This window comes from Nuphar pumila, chromosome 7 (assembly GCF_984573655.1).
Source record: "Nuphar pumila chromosome 7, dmNupPumi1.hap1.1, whole genome shotgun sequence".
Taxonomy (NCBI): Eukaryota; Viridiplantae; Streptophyta; class Magnoliopsida; order Nymphaeales; family Nymphaeaceae; genus Nuphar; species Nuphar pumila.
In genome coordinates this window covers 37228714-37242971 of record NC_143255.1, presented here as the reverse complement: position 1 = coordinate 37242971, position 14258 = coordinate 37228714, and the positions used below count along the sequence as shown (strand labels likewise).

Sequence of the window (14258 nt, the reverse complement as noted above, 5' to 3'; positions counted from 1 at the left end):
GGAGTTTTCCTTTCCTCATCCTCTGAGTTAAATTTGATTGCATATATTGACTCTGATTGGGGAGGTGGCCCAAATAATCGTCACTCCACTACAGGCTTTTGCATTTTTTTAGGTGAATCCCTGATCTCATGGATATGTAAGAAACAACAGAAGGTGTCTCTATCATTCACCGAAGCAGAATATCGAGCCATGGCGTCTACAACTATAGAGATTGTCTGGATTCATCAGTTGCTGCAAGACATGGGGATTCCAATTCAAAAACCCACAAAGTTATGTTGTGATAATAAGAGTGCAATCTATATTGCCAAGAACCACACGTTTCATGAGCGGACAAAGCATATTGAGATGGACTGTCATTATGTCTGTGAGGCATATCTACAAAAAGTCATTGATCTTCCTTATGTGACGTCAGAATATCAGTTGGCAGATTTCTTTACCAAGGCGCTTTGCTCTCAAAGATTCAACTTTCTCCTTAGCAAACTTTCGGTCATTGTGCCCTAAGTTTGAGGGAGGGTGTTAAAATGTATCTCTCTTTATGTAAATATTTACATATATATAAAGAGAGATACATATACATATATACATCACGTATATATGTATATGTATCTATCTATATATATATATATATATATGTAAATATATATGTTTCTTTTTTCTTGTAAAACCCAAAAGGGTATTTTAGTCATTTCTCTCCATTTTGCGCATATTCATAATTATGAATATGCTGTAATTCTTTTTGTTTTTTTTTTTACTTTTCTTCTTTTCTTTTTTCTTTTCCTTTTTTTTGTCTTTTTTCTTTATTTCTTTGTTGACTCAAAGTCAACCTTGGAGGGCTCAACACTAGCTGTTGAGCCTCTCCAACGGTTAGAATTCTAACCGTTGGAGGGGCTCCAACAGCTAGTGGAGCCCCTCCAAGGCTCCTTTTCCCTCTTATAAATAGGGGAGTTCCCCCTTTGTAAACTTCACTTCTTGGAGCTTTTGTTCTCCATTCTTCTCAATAAAATTCTTTATATTTTGTATGCCTTTGTGCATTTGAGTTTCTTTATTGTACCTTTGTGTACATTTGTTCTAAGTGTTCTTGTGCATTTGTGCACATTGGTGGTGTTGTGCTTATCACACACTTTATCTCATTTTTGAGATATTTTCACAAAGGAGAGGTATGATGCATGTTAATCTCTGTTTGGGATCTCGTTTGGGGTGAAATCCCAAACCCAGAATCACAGTAAGACCTTACTGGAAGTTTGTCACTGTGCTACTCTGCTCCTAAAAACTGATTGTTTGCTAAGTGGGACTTTAAATGAGAACTCTCTGGCCTGCGTAAATCTAAAGTTTTGCAATTTAACATAATGGATTCTTTGTTATTATCTATCCTTTACTGAGAAAAATCTGTGAGTACATCTGTCTGTTTTAGAATCACGTTAGCTGAAATCGTGATGGTATAAGATGAACTGCAAATTTATGGTTTAGAGTCCGATCCAGAGACTAATATGCATGAATGGAACTCACATGCTTGTTTTGAATTTCTTTATGAAATGTTTTTGTTGGTGCGATAAAGACAGATTGGTGGTATATGTCTAGATCCAGAACATAGCCCGCCAATTATATATTATCAAGTCACAATCTAGCTGAATGCATTAGTCCTTGAACGCAACCCTGAGTTGTGTCGTATAATCGCTTTTGATATGCCTAGATAAGCTGGTGGAAATCAATATAAATATACTTGAGACTTGTTTTGGCATTTGGCATACATGTTAAAATCTACAGTACTACAATATAGTTATTAGCAGTAGTGAATATAGATTAAGCTCAATTATAAACTGAGAAATTTTGGTGTTAAAAACATTGAATGTATTCAGTTTCTGTTGAGTACTCAAGAATACAAGGAGTTTCTTTCGGTTGAGTACAAGACCGAACTCATTCTGTGACTGAGCTATGATTGTTTAAGTAAATAATTACTTGTATGCTAGTGAGTGTCTTCTATTTTTCTTTTATTAGTTATTGTATTATAAATAGCAGAAAGATTATGGTTCGGTTTTATCAGGACATATGGTCAGTCATGTATCATCCTTTAATATATATGTGTGTGTGTGTGTTGAAAGTGTTAGTATGGCTACATCATTAGGTGACATTATTAGGTGGATAGTGTCAGATGATTTTCAATTTTTCTTTTAGCTTATAAAAATCTTGCCTTACTCAATCACTAAACTGTTACTGTTTATTCCCTAATGAAAATCATGATTTGTAGCTTTTTGAGAATATGTGTCTTATTTGGAAGTCAAAATGTTTTTTTTTTAAATTGTCAACTGATGTATGAACGATAATATATGTACTTAATCAAAACTGTGTGGCAGCATGGTTTGTCTAGTTGAGACAGATAAAATATGTTTTATGTTGAGAAACCTTGGGTTTTGGCACAGGTGCATACATGATATGAATGTGTGCAACCCCGATATGTCAATTTATAGATCCGGTTTATGTTCATGTGTGTGGGTGATAACTCATGCTATGAATGAAAGGTTTCATGTATCTACATTATGGGACATGTTTAATTATCATGCATGTATGATTTGGTTTCAAGTGCATGTGCATATATGGGATCGAAGTCTATTGGCATGTATAATCATGCATAAATATTCTCATATACTTATGAAACTATGGATGAATGCATGTGTGTTAAGTGATTACATGAAAGCACTCACACATGAATGGTTACACATGCATATGACTGCAAAAGCTCATGCACATTGTTAAAACGGTATGAATGAATGTGCATTTGGAATTATGTTGGTATTATTGCATACATTGCAATTTGTTATGATTTTTGCATATGATGCATCGATGGCCTAAATGGACCATCATCGGCCTGGAAAGTCGTGGGTTGGTTTCTTTTCACATATGTTTTTAACTGCATCATTTGAACCACATAAGATGGTTTGACACATTACTACACTGTTCTAGTTGTTATACGGGTTGGAGTCCCGTAAGGGTCCCCGCAAGGGAGGATGCGGGTTTTCACTTTACTTTTGCATATGGTGTTGCAAGCTTAAAGAATTAACTTTAATAAAGATATAATAAGAACAGTGTAATATACATTCTGGGATATCTCATTTGGAGTATGAGAATCTTAGAAATCCGGTCTTGGGGAGACTGTGAGGATACAAAAACTCCGTGTGCTGTAATCTGGTCTCTTGAACCCGATATTGAGGTTCTTTCTCCTGGCCACAGTTTTAGGAAGAGTCTGCTACTTTACTCGGGAGTGGTGTGTTTGACACAACTGTTGTTATGGTACCAAGAAAGTGGCACATGTGGGCGTGGGGTGTCCCTTGTGTCCCCGACATTAGATGTGGAGGTCTAATGTTCCGAAGTGATTCGGTCGAGGGCTAAGTTGGAACCTAGTAATAAAATACAAATTGTGTGTTAAGCTACCCTTGGAACCTACTCGACCTCGGGGATTGTACCCGTTTGGTGTATCCGCGGGCAACGGTAATTAAAAAGATGAACTTAAAGCTGCATGCATTTAATAGGGCATGCATATGAAAAGATGAAACTTAAATGAAAGATAACAGAAGAAATCATGCATTATACATAATCATGCATTTTTCATGTTACGCATTAGATCATGCAGGTTTGAATCATTCTCTATATCATGACATGATTTGGTGGTAGTATAGGATTTACTTATTGAAATCATGCTGCAAGGTTTGATTATTTAGTTCTTAATATATGGTACTGCTTTACTGTTCTTGACTGGTGAGCATATGTAATTGTTGGTAGGTATGGATATTTGAATACTGCAAATTTTATATTTGTACTCACTCAAATCATTGTATGAAATCTTATCCATATTCTTTGTCTCACCTGGTTTCTTGAGAAGTAGTTGTGCTCAGAATTTCGATTCTGACACCCTACTTCGTTGGTTTTTCACAGAACATGGTGAACAGTGAGGCTGGACTGGCTACTGGGATGGATGAGAGTCATACTTGAGTTTGTCAGCTTCAGCAGGGTACATAGTGGCTCTATTTTTGCTTCTCTTAGTTCTGCAGTTGTTACTTCCCTTTTGAGTTGGGTATGAGACCCTTATTGGTTCATTAATAAAAGAGTTTTAGTTGGTTGTTATGGATGATGATTGCAACTTCGTTTGTGGTGGTTGGGCTATCCAATGGAAATTGGAACTGTGAGGACCCCGGATCTCTGGAAAGGTTTCCGCATTGAAAAAAAAAATATTCCGCATTTTTAAAGGGTATGGATTGGGGTCGTTACACATTGCCTACAAAAAAAAAAACAGAATAACAATTGAAAAAAAATCTATTAAATAAAATCTATTTTTGTTGGGCTGATATAGGGCCTGTCAGGCCCAGCTGAACCGAGTTCGGCTAGGCAAGACAGGGCTTGTCAGGCCTAGCCGAATTTGGGGTTGGGCCATGTATCTGCAGATTTTTTAGAAAACAGAGATTTAATGCCTGCTGTTGAAATGATTTGATAGTATTCTTGCGTTAGACTTCCATCTCATGTACAGGTTATGCCAAAATAATGTTCTGAACTAATATATGGTCAAAATTTTCAAATTCATGTATACTATTTATGCCTGTATGAGCTTGGACAGAAATTCAGTATGATGGAAAAAGTTTCCAGAATTGCTTAGTATGATAAATGTGGCATGTTTGCATGTTAAGAATAGGACTTTCTCATGATTAGAATGGATACCTTAAGCTTGATCAATGTTTTTATGTAAAGTTGCTTCCATGTGCATGTACATCCCGAAAGCATTATGTGTTTTTGCCTGTACTTGATTGCATGAGTGTTCGCATGTGTTAGTTCTAAATTATTCATGAATGCAAGCATGTATTTAATATGATCATGTGAACATATGCGTATGGGTATTGTCATTCTTGCACATCCTCAGTTTACTTATATTACATGTGTATTGAAAGGCATGGGAAATAAATGTACGAGTAACATGTTATTTATGATTTTTGCATATGAATGCATCGATGATCAAAATAGATCATCGTGGGCCATATGAGACCTGAGCATGTGTTGCTCCTTGTTTAATTGTTTATGCATGGCAAAAAACACACTTGATATTATTGTTCTAGTTGCATTGTTCTATATTGCTACGGGCTGTGGTCCCATGATGAACTTCATATGTTGATTTGTGAACCTGTCTTACTAATTTTACATGTTGAATTAATAACAAGATAAAAGAATAGAACAATGTAATTTATGCTTGTCCAATGTCCCTTCTTTAGTATGAGAATCCAGGACTTTGTGATTTTGAGAAACCGTGAAGATACTAAAACTCTGTGTGCATTGTTGTGCCCCTGAACCCAATATTGAGGTTCACTTCCCGATCATGGTTTTAAGAAGATTCCGCCACTTTGCTTGAGGATAGTGTGTAGACACATCTGTTGTTTTGGTATAAAAAAAAGTGGCATTATGGTTGTTGATTTCCATAGTGTTCCGGTATTAGATGTTGATTTCTAATGTTTCGATGGATGGTATTGATTCCTGATATCGGTCGAGGGATAAGTGTGAAACTCAGTAATAAAATACAAATTGTGTTAAGCTACAATTGGAGACCTAACTTGACCTCGAGATTTTTTACCCGTTTTTTAGTATCCATGAGCAGTAGTAATAAAAAGAGAAACAGAGGTTGTGTGCATTTAATAGAGACATGTATGTAAAAGAAAACTCTGATAAAAGACAATAATTTATTCATGTATATGCACTAAAATTATGCATATTCTTGTTATGCATTAGATCATAGATATTTACTTGTTCCCTTACTTATGATGTATTTGCATGATATTTTCTCCCTAATCTATGATAAATGTTTTGATCGCTTAATTGATTTTTTCTATTGCTTATTAGATGTTCTTTATTGCTTAGCAATTGTTCCCTATTGTTTGAATTATTATTTGGATTATTAATTTGCCATAATTACATTCATCTAAAATGTTGTATAATTCTTTTTGCTTATTTGTTTTATTAGAAGGACCTGCACGCAAGATCTTTGATTCTGACACTCCTACTTTTGTGTTTTTCATAGTCTCTGAGACTTAGTGAGAAGACATGCTTATGCGAAGAGCTACGAGGGCTACACGACTACTTGACAGACTTTTCTTGGGACAACGTGGCTCCATGTTTTGCTTTATTTATATTTTCTTGCACATGCTTTTAGACTATTTGAATTCAATTAATAAAGTTGATATTTTGGTTTGGATAATGGCAGAGTCGTACCTGTGTTTTATGGGGCCTGAGGCCGAGGGAAAAAATGGGCCCCCTATTAATAGTAGGAGTTCGGGGGCAGCGCCTCCGAATTTTTTTTAAAGAATCAAAATAACAATAAAATTTGCATTCGCATTAAACAAATATAATATTCCAAATATTTATATTATATTAAATAAAAATATATAAAATATTTATATAAACTACCTAAACAATACTCGTCTGATTGTTTTAGAGGCAAAAATAGTTATCAAATCAGTTTAATCAAGTTGTTCAACATTAATTAACAGAGATTAACTAATACAAATATTTATATTACTTTTAGATTTAACTAGCAATAACATCAATTAACAGAAATTAACTAACAAAAATTAACTGCTAACAGAAATTAGAAATCAGACGTTACAGTGAAACAAGAAAGTCAAGAGAATATGACACAACCTGATAGTATCATCATTCAAATAATGATAAGATTTATATTTTTACTAAACAAATATGATATTCTAAATATTTGTATTATATCAAATAACAATGTCTAAAATATTTATATAAACTACTTAAACACTACTCGTCTAGCCGTTTTAGATCAAAAAATATTCAGCAAATCAGTACAATCAAGTTGTTCAACCATTTATTTCTCAATTGACAACATAGCCAATCCATTCAATCTGTCCTGAGACATAGTTGATCTAAGATTAACAGACAAAGAACATTCTCCCCATTTCCTAAAGAAGTTGTGCCAAAAAGCTTTCAGATTTGGTAGGACAGGTTAACCATTTAAAACAGTCTTGATGACAAACTATGTTTATAAGATTCAAGAATCAAAACAGTGTTGGTCACAAACTTGAATATCCAAAGAACAACATTACTATGTGCACATGACAAGTATTATGACCTTTGACAAAAAAAAATCACTTTAAAAAAGAAAAAGGCACACCAAGCTAATATTAAAAGAATATTTTTCATATCCAGTAACAATTTTCTAAACTTTCCTTCAAAAAAATCCTCAAAAAAACAAAGAACTTACAATTAGTGTCTATTCATCTAAACAAAAATAACATCCTATGTAGTTGTGTGAAAATCCAATGTACTCATTGTTTGTCACCAACAAAGGATGATGGAAAACAGACACTCTTTTGGGTCCATATGCAATTTGTGAAGATGAAAATGTCCTCAACACCTCTTACCACAACAGATTTTTGAACCTCATCTATCTCACATCGAAAACAATAGTTTTTGGATGAGCTTGTATCTGCCTATCAAAAAACTTTTAGGTGCCTGCAATGAAGATTGAAAACCATGATTTCAGGACACAAAAATTGAAAACCTGAAGGAACTGACATGCTCATTCAGCAAGAAGTTTTTTTTTTTTTTTTTGCTTTTGCCTATTGGGCATGATAATAACAGCCACAGTTAGATGCACAAACCTCAGTAACCCAATTGAGATACACCTCATTGGACCTCCTGCAGATGACAATACAGAAACTGAATATTCACCTCCCTCTACTTATCTGCCTCAATCAAATGTGCCAGAATTTTCTTTGGAGCTTTTTGAATTAGATTGAAGAAGAAAAGAGGCTAGCGCAAGAGAATTAGATTGAAGACGAAGAGAGGCCATCGCAGGGGTTTTAGATTGAAGAAGACGAGAGGGCATATGGGTTTTAGATTGAAGAAGATGAGGTGGTGCATGGGTTTTTAATGTTTAATCGGATCTCGGTCGAGTAAAGGATCTGAGTCTGATCCTTTACCTGAACCTTTTCTAAACAAATGGGGAGATCAGGCCTTAAAAATGGGCCCCTAAATTTTTTGGGGGCCCAGGGGCCCTGAGGCCCAAGCCTCATTGGCCTCTTTACAGGTCCGGCTCTGGATAATGGGTATAAGATCTCTTGTGGTTGTGATTATGTTATATCAGTAAAGGTCTCAGGTCTCTGGGAATGTTGCCGCAATTGTTTAAAAAAAAATTCACTTTTTAATGGGTATGAGTTGAGGTCGTTACATATATGCATTCATTTGTAGCGTATTATCTTGAAATGCTTTATGCAGTTCATAATTGTTTGATTCTGATTATGGTTCTATAGTGTAACTAACAACATTGTTTCTTGCATTATGAACTGTTTAAATATTTCTTTCTTTTTTGGGTCTTTCAGAATGTTTATCAAAGAATACATTTTTTTATGATACGACACAATAAGATACACTAGTTATTCTATTTTGGGCCCGACTTATACAAGCACCAACATATTTTTTACAACCTTGGTTTCTAGTATTACCCCATTTATCGATCCAATTAGAATTGAATTTATGATGATAATACCATTAACTCAAAAATAATAAATATAAATAGGAAAGATAAACAACACACTCCTATTTATGTATGCTAGGGCATTTTAATTTATTTTCTGTTCTCAGTTTAACAGAAATAATAAGTCATTCATTCAATCAAGAACTATCCTGCTTAAAATACACATAAATAGGAAATGAAATACATCCCAACACAATTCCATGAGAAATTTCACATAGCAAAATCACAATGTGTAATGTGTTTATCATTCCAAACAATACATCATCATGCCTTATTGGCTTTCATTGATGGATGTTTGCTTTAAGGCACTGACTGTCCATTTTATGAATCTGGCAGAAAAAATTTGTCAACAAAACAACATAGCATCCCATGGAGTTTGAGTTTGAGTTTGAGTTTGAGAATAAAATCTTTTTGAAGAAAAGCTCATGAGGTTATTACAATTCATAAATTCAACAAATGCCTATACTAACAGCTGAATCACACGCTCCACCCCGAAAAATCAAGAAAAAATCAAATTCCTTGAAAAAGTGCATGATTTTGAATCTAGAATACAAGAATATAGCCTAGACATAATTGCTGTCATCAATTATAGAAAATAAATAGCGACTAAATATCCAAACAAATTCAATCCAATATAGCTTACAAATAAAATGACAATACAGTTACAAACTTGGGCACAATAAAACCATTTAAGAATGATATGGTGCAATGGATAGTTCTACTTTTAAGTATCCTCAGAAATATAATGGGATTCCATAAACAAACCTGCCGATGGACCATCCTACAGACTGAACGCTCTAGATCTGACAATACCTGCCAAGACAAATGGAAATGAGAAGAGGTACCATAAGAAACTAAATGAATAAACAGTTACAGAAGTACTAATACAAGATTACTAAAGAAAAATCAGAAGAATTTGTCTTTAGTAGAAAGTTTGAAATTCATGGCTTATAAAGGGATGGCACGAATGCATTTGGTTTAGATGGATAACATTATATGGTTCAACAATGCTCCTACTGCAACAATAAGCAAGTCAAAATGACAATCATGAAGACCACAAGATGCTAACAAAATTTTCTGTTCAAATATTAATGCATGCAAGAAAAATGTACTCGTGTTGTAATATTTCTTATAACACCAGAGGCATTTGTCACTAGGTAATCTTACACTTTCACCACTCATTTCTTTTTTAACCAGTCAGAGAAAGAAAGAGTAGTGGCCATTCCACCATAAAGCAACAAAAATATTCACTATATGTGATCTTGAGAAATTTACAGATAAACCAAACATACATACAACAAGAAAATATTAAATTATCCCAGTCAATATGCTAGCAAAGCAGTGCTTCTGCTAAAGCAAACCCTGTAATACACAAAACCCAAAACTAGGAAAACAGGAAAAGGATTTGATACCTTCGACATGGAGGTTAAGATGTCGGCAATAAAAAAATCTGCAAATGTTATTGCCTGCATTAAAACAAACAAGTTTGCAATCATTCATAAAAGATAAGCCAAAGTGAGCTAATTTGTAGAAAGTAAAAAATCTACAAAAGAACTCATCTCGAGCAAGAGAAGCCCAATGTTATAACTAGCTAAATGGCAAAAGACCACACACTGTTAAAAGATTATCATTAATTGTAAGCACCTTAACCAAGTAGCTAAAAAAGAATTTGACAATGACTAATCCCATGCTCGTAGTCAAATAAAACATATGAAGAAAACTTTTTGAGCAGATGAAAGGCACAAATATACTGTCATACATGAAAAGATACAAAATAAAAGCAGAAACCAAGCACAATAACAACACTACACCAACACCCCCCCGCCCTCCCGCCCCAACTCCTTCTGCCTCACCTATGATCCTTGCATCTTTCAAAACGTAAATGTATCAAGGACTTGACAACTTGCCGAAACAGGCAAAACCACAAAAGAGGGACCTTATATATAATGTTTGTTTTTATACTTAAATTAACAAGATCAAGAGATAGTGACAACTGTGCAACACTTGTTAAATGCCTTGAGTTACAAAATGAACCTGAAGCACCCATATGCTTTGCACTTTTCCCACAATTGGCATAGGAATTATTCCCCTAAATTATCAATAAACACTAGAGTTGAAATTCATTAAAACTATTCTAACATTGAGAACATGACTTATATAAATAGAAAAAAATGGTCTACTCTATGAGATGAATTCTTTACATAGAGAAATATGGCTTCTCAAAATGGTATATCTTCTGACAATCTAAGCAATCATGTAAAGAAATTTCAGAAGAGCGCTCTCTGCATGTGAATTTATTATATGAGCATTATATTAAATGCATATTCGCAGGACCTATGCAGATCATATCTTACTATGTCACTGTCCTTACAAAGGTTTTAATTTTCAATAGTGGTTTAAGACCCATCATTTATCTCAATCAGTCTCCGATGATCCATCTTGGGAATGGAATATGATGTTCAAACTTCAAATGGCTGGTCATGACAGCCTAACCAATGGATCAAAGTTTCAAGTCCCACCTTTGCCATACTGAAAAACAAAGCTAAAAAAGTGTACAGAATCATCTCGTGTTCTGTACTATTATCCGTTCATAGACCTGCACACTCATCCTGGTACAAATTGAGGAATTTATAAGTGGCTTATGGAATTGAATAATTTAATTGAACTTCATAATAGTGCATCAATACTTTTTGCTGTGAATGGTTCACCTGGCTATTTGAGGACAACTCAAAGCAAATCCTTTGAGCAAAAACTAAGATTAGTGAAATCAACGTGCTAACAACATTTTCAGAAGGATCGAGCAGTATGCAGCAGATAAAGAACAGTAAAAGATAGTTTTGACAAATTATCAATCATAATGAAACCGTTTATATATATATATATATATATAGTGATGTGTAGCTTCTAGACTATCCCAGACCCCTTTAGAAAACATACTTGCATGTGTTTTTTGCTTAAACTAAACCTATAGATGTGATCTCTATGCTTTATTCAGTATAAAGCATGCATTAGTTTAAACATATTTCAGGTATAGATGTGTTTTTAACTCAACAAAAAATCTGTGGTTCATATTGAATAGAAAACTTGCTTAACTAAAAATAACGAATTCTTGTTAAATTAATTCAATCCAAAGCATGCTTTTTTGTGAATAAATAATGATAAACACATCTTCAGGCTTGCACTAAGCAAAAACAACACATACAAGTATGTTTTCTAGAGGGGTCTGGGGCAGTCTAGGAGATAAATGGTCTAAAAGCTACACATCTCTCTCTCTCTCTCTCTCTCTCTCTCTCTCTCTCTCTCTCTCTCTCTCTCTCTCTATATATATATATATATATATATATATATATATATATATATATATATATATATATATAACTTGCATGATGTACCTGTAATGGCAGCATGATCCGCCATAGCGTCTTTAACAAAAAATAACGAGTAGATAAATAAAAAATATCAAATGGAAATATGAGAACCATAAGAACAGCCACATATAGAAGTACCTGTAACAGTTTGAAAGAAAATGGTTACAAAACAAATCAAATACCAATGTAAAATGTACAAACAGTTAAGCTGCAGTGCTGCACTTTACACTTTTAAAAATTCTAACTGCTATGATGAAAAAAATTGTGAATCATTTCAAATCAGTTTAAGAAAATGCTACAGAAGCATGAATAACATATAAAACTATCATTTCAATGAACTTACGTATTGACTTAGAAAACATATCAAGTCGTGAAACTCAATTATATAGTTTGTTAAAAAATTGTGCAAGCACATAGTAAAATACAAACCAAACATCAAACGAAAAACATCAGAGCATTTCCCAAAAGTGGCAATAAAGTCACATATACGTAACATGGATACTTCAAAATGCTTAGCATACCCATGTCAATTGCTTTTTCATTCAGGTGCTGGTGCTGGGTGCTTCTGGATACTGCTGTGTAATACAGGATACTGCTTTTTTGTAAATAATTTATGCTTTCCATGTTTTCCATTATATATTTTAGTGAAATGCTTCATTTATAGCATGTATAATGGATTTTGTTTTTCCAAATCAAGCATGTATAATAAATATTGTGTGTGCATTGCATGCAACATGCACAACCCAGCAGAAGCCTCACACCCTTTTGTAAATAATTATGTTACCAGCTGCAACCCAGTTGTATCATCTAACACCACCTGTAACAATGTGACAGAAAGAATCCTTGAGTAGGTCACTCGAGTCCAATCACAGAAACATACATGTATGTACATATGAACCTATATGGCAAATACTTCACTTGGCATGTCATCTGTGTCAAGAGGACATGAAATTCCGACACACTAGGACACTTCATGTAACGCCCCAAAATTTCAAACTTGCAAACCTTTCAGAAAAGAGGCAAGAGACTAGAAGAAAATCTCTTTCCTTTCAAAGTTTGTTTATGTAATCAGCGGAAGATAATTCTTTTGTTGAATTTAGAAAGGTAAGCTGACAACTTTGGACACGTTAGCTAAAAGAATCAAAACTCACTGCACATGATACTTGCAAAACACTTGAAAAAACCACTTTCATTTAAAGAAGTTCCCAAATAGTACAAAATTTGGATATCCAAAGAAAAATCCGTGACAAAACCCAAAAACGTTCAGGATGCGAGCTCAGAGCAGAAAAAGAAAATCTTGAAGTCATCTTGTCATCACGTCATCGCGCGTGGTGTACCTAATCATCACCTGTACCATAGAATGGATTAGTTTCGCGAAAAACTAGTAGGTGCACAAGGGAGACTACAGGAAACTAAATTAAGAGCATTTAATTCAGCATGCAAAGTAGTTTAAAACAGTGTTTTAAAACTCGCCGAGTCAACTCGTTGACTCGGCTGACTCGGCTCGGCTCTCCAGCGAGTCAACCCGGCAAGGCAAACTCGGTTTGCCAAAACTCGGGCCTGACTCGGCTTGACTCGGCTTGACTCGGCCTGACTCGGGCGAGTTTTGGGATGTTTGAAATTTGTTTTTTGAGTTTCAAATTACAGTTTCGAAATATATAAGTATATATATTTTAACAAGGGTTACCCCTAGATTTTGTATAACAAAAGAAAATAAAAATCATTTAAAGATAAAAAAGCATTTAAATCCATAGAATAAAATCGCCATGTTGTTCGAACTATTGTTCACCCTGTGTTATCAACTTATTCTAGCAAAATATTTTAAAGAAATGATTCTCACTATATATGGAGGGTCAACTGTGCCTATGGGAAGTCACATTTAGGTTTCATCATCCATTTGTTATGTGAACAAGCATTGTATATATTCAAATATTAGTAGTCTTTTTATAGTTGTGCCATTAATATATTTTCTGCATAGTTTTATACATGAGAAAATTGCTTATTTATGTTGATATTGGGCATTCTGTAAACTTTTAATATGCACATATATCCCTATTTTACATTTATGGATTTGTTAGAGAGGGAATTAAAACTTTTAAAACAAGCTAGCATATATGATTGGCCATTTTAGGAACCTTAGGTAGTAGCAGACTGAACTCATGGTGACCAAATCCTCTAATTCAAGTCATGAATTAGTCAAAGTGCTTGTAAAGATATCAAATTCAATTATTCAAGCAAACCTCTATAGCTCTTTGCAGTTGTTTTTATATTCTTACAGACATTTGGAGACTATGTTTACTCAAAAACATGGTTTCAGACAAATTATATATTGTTTTCCTTTTAAAATCAAAAGTTAACAA

At 34.1% G+C, this 14258-nt stretch overlaps 1 protein-coding gene across 6 annotated transcripts in view; it reads right to left on the bottom strand.

Moving 5' to 3' along the window:
* LOC149831945 (uncharacterized) overlaps positions 1-14258 on the bottom strand; it is a 97984-nt gene that overhangs the window by 44668 nt on the left and 39058 nt on the right. For 5 of the 6 annotated variants that reach the window (XM_090012304.1, XM_090012309.1, XM_090012307.1 and 2 more), the window contains exons 8-10: positions 11923-12036; positions 9943-9996; positions 9296-9343 (exon numbers count right to left, since the gene is read on the bottom strand). In XM_090012304.1, coding sequence (XP_089868430.1) covers positions 9296-9343; positions 9943-9996; positions 11923-12036 — 216 coding nt within the window. The remainder of the gene's footprint in view (positions 1-9295; positions 9344-9942; positions 9997-11922; positions 12037-14258) is intronic. The other variant, XM_090012310.1, reaches the window with a different exon arrangement.